The sequence below is a fragment of the Styela clava genome, chromosome 5 (genome assembly GCF_964204865.1).
Source record: "Styela clava chromosome 5, kaStyClav1.hap1.2, whole genome shotgun sequence".
Classification (NCBI taxonomy): Eukaryota; Metazoa; Chordata; class Ascidiacea; order Stolidobranchia; family Styelidae; genus Styela; species Styela clava.
In genome coordinates, this window is record NC_135254.1 from 20,869,668 (window position 1) to 20,880,119 (window position 10,452).

Genomic DNA, 10,452 nt, shown 5'->3' on the forward strand with positions numbered 1-10,452 from the left:
AAAGCGAGTCGCCCTACAGGGAATGGAGGTCCTATAGAGTCTGACAAGTGCTCGTCCTACAAGAGATTTGTTGTGTTGCAAATTTGCATAAAATACCGAATGGTTACTACCGGTAAGTCCACATGTTGGGAATCAAACTGAAGTTTTATGAACGTTCTGAGTTTACACTGAGACTCGTCCATCGCTGGTCACCAGAGCTCAACAGGTGAAAAATAAGAAATTGCGCGGTCAATCGACAGTCGAAAATGTATTCTGATAGGCCACATGAAATAAAAAAAATTACATTTTATGATTTACCATTGTGGGGTATATGGCTTCTATTTAAAGTCGTGGCACCCGCATCTGATCTGAATCCGTTCATATCACACCAACAAACCTAATATTACTGTAAAAAAATCCCTGATTGTTTATCGCGGAATCAATGAGCACAAGTGCGACTGAAATCGTGGATGAGCGAATTGAACGAGTGCGTCGCAGAAATTCAATCTAGTATTTCACTACACCAATGGATTACGCTTTGAGCAGACGGCTACAGCGTGCTGAACTCGCTGAATAACTAATATATAATGTCCACTATTTCTGATTTACGGACTGAAGCTATACATTTTTTCAAAACCAAATCCGATCTATTTTTATTTCTTTACACAAAAGTGCATCCCTTGTTTAAACAGAAACGATAAACTATATCATTAATTATCGAGGCTTGATGGATGTTTCCCAAGTTACTCTTTAGGCGAGGGCTTAATTAGGCCTAACTTTGCCATGAAAGCGGAATGTTTTGATTGAGAAGCATCACAATTATATCAAATTCCATTTATTTTAAACCAAGGCTATAGGCGCCACAAAAATATAAAGGTAAAACGAACATGGAAAAATATAGCCAAACACACCCACCAAATATAGAAGTATTTTCAACACCATAACACAATTAGTAAGTATAGTTCGTGTTTGCCTGAAATAGTGATGCTAGTGTCAAATCTATATGTAACACTAACTCATATTTCGTTCGGCACTGAATTAAAGTATTGATGCAAGGAATCCTGACTTGAATGTATTATATGATAATAACTATTTATTTGTAAATCCGGATCTTCTCATTGTTATGCTTTGGCTGTAAAAACGAAAGGTGCGTGATATAAAATAATATATATATTATTGTTTATGTAAAATACGTTGATTCTAGATAGATTAATTAAGGAAAGACATTTTTACTCGAATCCCGTGGGGGATAATTATGTGCAAGAGGATTGCTGGACTCCTCGCAGCCGTAGGGTGGTTCACGTAACCTCTGATCTGGCACAGCTTTCTCCACCATGGAGTCCATGCATCTGAAACAAATAACTAGCTAACTAATCCTATATCTGACATGGACTGGTAATCTGACGAGAGGCCGTGATTCACCATATGATTAATTCGTCTTAGCGGCTTTCTCCTCCCTCGGGATAAATATGTAAACAAGCCTATCCTGAAACTGAACAGTTAGCGAAGGACTTCGTGGTAGAGTAATAAAATAGTTTTTCATAGTTAGAACCCGAATATCTATTACTATGAACAAAGTGTCTTTTAATTATATTATGTATATTTATATGCCATATATATACAATGCAGACGCTCATAAAATAGTAAAATATATTTCCTATTCAAACTCACGTTGTATGTCTTTGGTGGCGGAAGTACATATTCCACAAGTCTTGGCACATACCCTTTTAGCTTTTTTCGAATTGCACTTATTTTTCTTTACCAACTTTCTGCATTTTTTAACTTTAATTAGATCCAAGCAAGGTGTTGCTGTTGTCGGCCCCACTGTCGGTTCCACGTCGCCTATGAGTGCATTGTGTATAATACTTTAAAAATATATGGTATGTGGACATAACATACGCGTGCTCATCGCGACTTGAATAATTGATAGCCTACTAAATATAGAAATATACTATTAGTGAGTATTCAGGTTGCTGAAGATCTTAGTAATTACGCAAATAGCAACAGATTCCTAACTTCACCAAACGTTAAACAGTTGGAATAAACTTGATCCCATGTCTAATAAGAAACCCTAACTGACCATGGTGAGTCATAAGAGCAGAATGACAAAAAAGTATAAAGTCGACGCGTGCGCAATCGTTATACTAAACTCAGTCACTACTGTCTTTGAAGAGTAGTTGGAGAGTATCGGTAAAACTCGGACTACTCCCTTTCCACTCATTTTTGTGAATTACACTTCTAAGCGCACAGATAATTAAGAAAAATCATTGAGATTCATCATTTTGCATAAATTAGAGTTAACATTAATTAATTTACTATTTTTCTCTTACCGCAGTACATTCGTTTTATTTGCTCTATATCGGTTGCAACGAATCCTTCACGCTGCAAAATAGAACATAATAAAAAAATTTATTAGGGTAAAACTAAAAGTTTATATGTTAATACCAGGGTGGTCCAAACCCAGTCCGCGGACCACATGTGGCCCGCAGCCTTGTTATCTGTGGCCCGCGTTGCAGTTGCTGAAGGGTAATAAAAACCGCATTGGGTGTTGCTTCGTCCTAAAAATAGCCAGAAAAATAATTTGACATATTGTTACATCACTAATGTTACTGCATTAACTAGTGTTATGAATAGCGAAGTTGAATGATGTGTTTGGTTAGTCTAAACTCTAAATTGTTTGATGATTTTCTATTTTTTGGCCGAGAATATGTGCTAACAATGGAGAAATCATAAAAAATTAAAAATCGAATGCAAAGTCTTCTAGTCTGGGTTGGCGTATGCATGATAACTAGATATTAAGGTCATGGCCTAACATTATAAATCCTGCTTAGTGTTTTTTTTTCAGTCAGCATAACAGTGCTGTAAAAAATAATGCCTATATGTCAGGAAATTTATTAATTATTCTCCTATACCTCACATTTGGTAATTTTGAAAAGCTGACTAATTCAAACAGATTTTCAATTTGACAAGCCGGTAGGCGCCCAGGATCTCCGCTTATAGTTGAGGCCCGCACTCAAGCAACCGGTTGCCATCAATAGAAACTTGAGGATCTCTAACGGCTGCATGATTCAGCAAGTGAGCGGGTTGTCAAAAAAAACAAGTTCATTTCAAGCGCTGCGCGTTTTGTAGACATACTCGCGTGACTGATATACGGTGGCTAAAAATTAAAAAAAATAATGTTCACTAAAATCCCTAAGGATTCTCCAGTTTATGGAGTATTGAGATAAATAACGACTTGTTGGAAAGAATAATTTCCCGTGCGGAAGGTAGCGTTAATTTTTAACTTTGTTCGCGAGAAAACGGCGATAAGTTGTGAAAAAAATGGAAATTTCATAACGATCGGGGCGTTACTCTTTGTTGCCATGGAAACGAAACCTTCAACGGGATATTCTATAAAACGCATATTACTAGGGTGACAGGATAACCCACGTGAAAAATTTCATCCAGACTGATCCAGCCGTTTAGAGTTTAGACCATACATCTAAACAGACAGACAGACAGACAGAACGACCGATAATAAGGGTCTCCTAGAGCGGAGAACCAACTAGAGCGGAGATCCAATATGGTATGGAAAAATACCACAATGCTTGTTTGATATGTAGGCAAGTTGTGTCGGTGACAGAAGAATATAATCAAAAACGACATTTTAGATTCAGAATCTCGTGAGCAATGAGCATTTTTCAAAGTTATGGGGTTTTACCTCGAGAACCTTATCGATGTTCGAAAAAACTTACATCTGCGTAAGTGCTTTCTCCGCAATGAAGAGTGTAGATATTGAAAGACTTTTTGTACGTTTTGTTTTAGTTTTTCGGGATTTTTTGCTTGTTTCAGCATGATAAATGACGAATAATGATCAATGTGTATGCACAATAAAACTGTTCGTTTTGTATTGCATTGTTTACCTAATCTTGGCATTATTGTGGCCCGCGAACAATGCAAAAATAAGTTTTTGGTCCGCGAAGCGGACAACCTTGGATCACCCTGGTTTATACTATTAACTACACTTACAGTACTTGTTTGAAATTAATAACAAGCCTAACGGGTCCTCAAAGCGCAATGTTATGTTTTTGTATGAGCCTCACTATTAGAAAAAATAAACAACTTGGCTCAGATTTACATCACAACTACAATTTTGACATATATCCAGATTTCGGTAACAATTTTAATAAATGTTCTTGATGTCTTCGACCACCCGAAAACTAATATTTTTAAAAATATACTTTAGAGATCCCAAACCTACAAAAGTAATAGAAAATCAAAACACAACAATGTTGTGGTATATTATTGTTCACTCTGATAAAACTATTAAGGAAATAGAAGAATGAACTATCAGTAAAGAAATCGTGAGTTTATCATAAAAGCTTGAACATGCACTATGTACAAAATATTCTAGACAAGATTAACGCAGAACAACTAAACAATTATAGGATTGGATATTCACTAACCTGAGTTTCTAAAGTATCACTTCCGTCAGCGGGGACTATTGTTGGCAGGCCGTTTGTACTGAAAGCCCTGTTAGAATAATGCATCACCGAGAGAGTGTCGTATTTCGAGCCAAGACTATCTATATTGGTATGCTTATTGAAATTATGTTCTTTTCCTAAAAAATGAGAAAACGGTAATGTAGGCAAAATGTCGAACAGCAATGGCGGCGAGATAACAATAGAACTAAAATTCACCGTCTATTATATTATCCCACAATATTGTGACGTAATTATCTCGATCAGGCCTTGACTGTTCGTGCCAGAATCCGAGTGCGTGCATCAGCTCGTGAATTACAATTCCCTTTTGCTGGCATCCCCTACCGATGGATACCTGTAAATAACATATATACCCACTATAACTCTCGATTTCATAAAAATGACGAGAAAACGTCTTACACAACGTTACCGACTGAAAAACAAAAGATGCATTATTCACAAGATTTCAATATTGTGATTTTTATGATATTATGTTGGGTAATTGGAATTTGACTATATATTTGAGTATATATATTTTTATGCATTTACGATAATTTTTAATGGCCACTAACATCGTTTATGCCGTTGCTTCTGACCCCAACATAAGACCAACATGATCCAGATCCGCCATTCATAAATCTGATATATTTTTCTTCATTCACTCGTTGAACAAATCGTATGCAAGTATTTGCATGGAAATCGGCAATGGCTAGATTAATTGCTTCCACTGCGTAATCTAAAGTACAAAAAGTGGATGAGAAAAATTTCATCAATAAAATACCTTATTAGACTTTGGATTAAGATAAAATGTGACCACACGCTGAACGATAGGAAAGTGTTTGCTGTGTAGACAGCGCCTACGCAGCTGACATTTTTAGAAATATATATAGATTTGCAAAAAATATTGGTTTATATATATACCAATATAGCACGACTGCGCAATAAGTGTTAAATTACTTCATTTCCACGTTTCCACTAACATCTAGTAGCGAGCGCCTATCACAAGAAGACATTTTAAGTTTTAATATTTTAATTTTAAAAACGGATACGTATCGTTTGGTTCAATAGTGCGCCACCACAAAATATATATATGCTGTAGGTGTAGTGTAACAGTAGCCTACTTACCTATGCCGGCAATCTCGTATGGGATTTCCCAGTTGTCACCATTCCGGTTTAAAAACCATTTCGTTATTTGATCATTGCCCGCTCCTCTCACATTTGAATTCAGAAGTTTCATTAAAACTTTTTCTGTTTTATCGTCGATCTTTATGTCTTCCTCATATAATTCTGTAGTGCCTATAAATATTCATCCAATAAACTATTGGAGTATTCTATTCATATATTGAAAAGGATATGAACTATGGCTACTCTCCACTACTGAGTATTATTTATCCTTGACAATAAAAGTATAAATTAGGTTTTTAACAAAAATATACTTGATTTTGTACAAAGTTTTGCATCACATTTCTAATCGATTAGTTTGTTTCAAACTTCGAAGACGAGATAAGGTCTTACCTGCTAGCGGTACACAGTCACATGTCGAGCATTTTCTGTTTTCGTTCCAGAAAAATTTAATGCATTCGATTTCACAGTCCTGAGGAACAGTTGGGCATCTCGTATAGGCTGTACCGAAATCTGATACAGACCACAATACAACGATAATCTTAATAAGACTATACATTATTTTTTCTGGATCATTTCAAAACCAAAATAGTTTAAAAGCAAATACGTCGACAAGAAAAATACGTCGATGCAACCAAGGATTATTTTTACATTTGCGTTTTAAACAGGCAAATCTAGGCCCACAAAGATCATTAGGATAATATTTATGCTAATACTGAAATTCTAAATCTAACTTATTTATGTGATGAAATACAGCTGTACCAACTTACAGTTAATAAAATAGAATGAACGAATAAGCGAGTACGCAAAACTAAAACTTTTGATCTTACATACTTCTGTCGCTGCCAGTTATATATAGTGCGTAAGTGTTGACAGTTCATGATTACATTGTTATTCGTTAAGTATAAACAAGTACTATAAAACAGGGAAACTTGAACAGGGAAAATGAAATTAAACTTCTAATCTCCTCGTTTTATACATTTTAGACGCTTAGTAGTGAGGTAGAGTAAAGGTAACAGAATGCCATTAATGAAATCGTTCCGGTATAAAATTTATTGCTTTCGATCAAGGCAATCATGCAATAAATAGCAATATGATGACCATTGACACAAATTAATTCTTAATCGCCTGGTTATAAAATTGGTGTCACTACCTGACATTACCGACCTCAAGTCGAATAGCACAAAGTATGGTGGCTTCCGAAGCTGAATGTTTTAGGTAAATCAAACATACTCAACAACAACTGATTTTGTATATGTGTCATGTCGTTAAAGAAATCAATTTTGGAAGACAGATTTCAAATCCTTGATTCAAAATAAAATCCCTTTTAAACAGAGTGACTCCAAAATAGAACCAATAAAATCTTAATTACTTCTACATAAATGAAGAAAATTTGTTAAACACCTGAATTTCTGTTTGCTTGCGATTGCACCCAAAAAATCTACTAACCTGGCAAGCTTTCACTAAAATTATGTTCTTTCATAATTTGTTGGGGCCACTCTGTATAAGTGTTTTAATCACTTTACGATGCCATCGCTATTTTAAATTAAATGATACAAAAATAAGTAACTGCTCATTTTTTCAAATGTCGTTCACTGGCTGGAAGAACAATTTGGTTAATTTGAATGGCTTTGGTATCAGGATAATATATATATAAGCTGTAGCTCGACTTTCAGCAGCAATTTTAAGTCAGTAACCTGTATTTTTGATATCCTATTCCAGTGTTCATTTTGGTATGTCAATTTCGGAAACTAAAATACGAATACCATATACGGAAAGGTTCGAATTATAAACTCATTTGCGTAGTTTCGTGCACAATCTCAATCGTAGTGTGTTAACTTTTTTGCACCAAATAACTATATTCTATTTTTTTTGTTCAATACATTTTCTACTTCATAGGAATTTTAAAGTATTCTATTGACATTGCAATAAATATACCGGTAAATCCTATATTAAATAAAATGCACGTCGGGTTAATTTTATTAGAATGGCAAAATACGCATTGACGGTCAAATGTTCGAAATTGTTAATAAAGTGACGATTCGGTGTTGTAACTCAGTAATAGACTGATAGTTATATAAAAATGTTTTTTCAATGCGTCAGAGTTTTATTACACAGCATAACTTACGTTATGTAATGATTGATACTTGCGCTAGCGTCACGCAACTAAGGGCGGGCGTCAAAGGTGCGTAATAATTGGTAATAAATTTGAAATCGTAAATAAATTGGCATTCCGGGGGTATATTACTCAATTATAAAGACTAATAATACAAAGTTTTTTGAATGCGTCAGATTTTTATTGTACAGCATGATTTACGGGGTTTAGAAGCATGAAGGGCGGGGGTTAGAGGTATCAGATTTAATGTACTTTAATTTGCCTAGCATCTAAATATTAAATGGTTTGTATTGGGTGTAATCATTCTAAATGTTTATGGAGAATTTCTGTCTGACATGAGACCTCACTGAAGCATCCGAATGTTATAATCGATACAAGTTAGCAACGAAATTGAAGATTACAGACGTCGTCTGTGTACTTTTATTTCAATAATAAGACGCATTTGACAGTAACCCCCGAACTCGTACATACAGAAGAGCGAACGCATATTGCTCTAATTCATAATATTTGTTTAATTAAAATAAACATACAACATTTCATCTCTTGGCTGGTTATCACGAACACTTTATGTTGTTCATTCTTGAATTTTAATTGAAGTGAGTGGAAATATCAACCCTGGCAACACATTTTTATCGTCAGTAACTCAGGTAATTCAGGTAATTAACACAGTAACCCCAAATAACGTGATAGGCTGAGTGACATACACATACATATGGCGAACCACGGCCTATCGTCCGGTTGCCAGTCAATGTCGTATATATATGGATGGAGAAATTTAGAACGTTTCGTTTACTGTAATGCGAAAGAAGATTATTAACGGTTAGAAGAAACGAACGTGCGATAGGTTGTTTAGAATTTTATTTTTATTTTTCGATTCTAAAGCAGGGCTACTCAGCTATTTCCACTAAAGGTCCGTACACAAAATTTAAAAATGACCGGGGTACTCCGGAAGTATGCGCACCAAGATGTCGCATAACGTGAACCCTTACCTGGTACACAACCTGAGTTCAGGTTGTGCGCCATATTGGTGCGCATACTTGAGGAGGTCCCCAAAAATAATATTTTAACTATGTAAACAAAATTCCAAATGCATGATTTGACGAAATACAAGAGCAATGCTTAATATAGCACTTCGATACCAGTATGACAAGGCTTCATTTGTGTAGCTGAGCGCCGACTTTGCTGAAAAGATATATATATATATATATGAATGTTCGCCCCGAGAATAGCACCCGTAAAAATATATATATATTCAAGACTGAAATTTGGAATTTATTAGTTGCGGGAAAGAACGATTTTCTCCAAGCAATATTGAGAAAAACCATGTTTGGTGACGTAAAAACTGAAATGTTAGCGACCGCATCGCTTTGCTAAAAATTTTGTGTACATTCTATGCTCTAAAAATATTATATTGCTATAATAATTTTTTTCTCGGTGGTTTATCGGAAACCACTTTACAATACGATTGCAAAAGGAAAAGAAACGATGTATTCAAAGTCAAGAAGCAGCTGCGGTCCCAATTTAATACCAGAAAGGTCCGAATTCGGACCGAGGACCACCAGTTGAGTAGTCTCGGAATGCGTGGGAAAAAATTGCGGGTAATGGATCTTAAGGTTCGACCATAGAGTTGCATCCAGATGATTTTTTCTACCCTTGCTCTCTATTATAACCGAAGTAGATGGATACCGAAGGCGGAAAATGGTTATAAGGGTCATTGCTGAATACTAACATTCTTCGACTACAATTAGGCGGCATGCGTGTGATTGATTATTTGCTGCCAGTCATCCAAGGTGTAATAACTTGACAATTCGAAAAGATTGTCCACCAACCCGTAGCGTATTACGTTTCAATAGCTACCTGGTATCTTGTTTGAACGAAATGCAAAACTCTCCATAAGGAATTACGACAACATCAGAAATTTTTGTATTGTCTGGGACATAATTTGTCATTATTACAGAACAGAAATTAAATGTTCGTCAGAGAAATTTGAAGCATATTGCTCGGTTTTCGTTTTTAATAAAAGAAATCTGATAGTGTGTACTGGATTAAGATAGATATAAAACGACTTCAAAATACATATGCTAAAATAATTCAACGTTGGTTTCGCAGAACCAGTCATCAGTTTCGTGTATGAAAAGAACAGCAGCAACATCATGTCATGATATCGAACTGAAACGGTTCTGTATGAATCAAGTTTATTTATTATCACTCGATTTCAGATGTAAATATGGTAACAATTTTGGATGTGAAAAAATTTACAGCATGAATTTGTAAAATGAATAAAAACAAGAAAGCAATGCTCAAATATATGGACACGTTTACATAGCGAAGCAGTCCCTTACCCTTGACGCTACCGGTAGCCTAAAAAATTCGCGAGTTTCGCGGAGCAAGAATTTACCGAATGAAACGGGACAGCCAGTGTTCCATGGTTAAAATAATACAGCGAAACTTTCGACGAAATATCAGATTTCATACGAAATTTAGCAATAAAAAAAGTAATAGCCTTCTGTAAAAAAAATCCATCTTTAACCACTGAAAAGCATTCGGTCCAGTAATCGAAGAGAAAAGCGACTTTTTAATAACTATGTCAAAAAACAAGAACAACAATAAAAATACCAAAACGATCGTTGTGTCCAATAACAACACTTGTTGTCAACTTGTCTAACAAGTCGTCGGTGACACATCGAGCTCCATTTAAATATGTTATAGTGACATGTGTGAGTTGAATCTGATGAATCAGTTATTTCCTCCAAAACGAGTTGTGAGTCACTTTTC

General features: G+C 35.4%; 1 protein-coding gene across 1 annotated transcript; it reads right to left on the reverse strand.

The window, feature by feature from the left end:
- Positions 1-798: 798 nt before the first annotated feature.
- On the reverse strand, positions 799-6,151 carry LOC120344009 (astacin-like). The gene is made up of 8 exons (XM_039413083.2): positions 5,955-6,151; positions 5,565-5,735; positions 5,012-5,175; positions 4,659-4,794; positions 4,425-4,579; positions 2,310-2,361; positions 1,651-1,821; positions 799-1,111 (listed from the first exon to the last, which is right to left on the reverse strand). Exons 1-8 carry the CDS (start codon positions 6,118-6,120, stop codon positions 1,101-1,103), a joined length of 1,026 nt encoding a protein of 341 aa, XP_039269017.2. The 5' UTR covers positions 6,121-6,151; the 3' UTR covers positions 799-1,100.
- Positions 6,152-10,452: the final 4,301 nt, after the last annotated feature.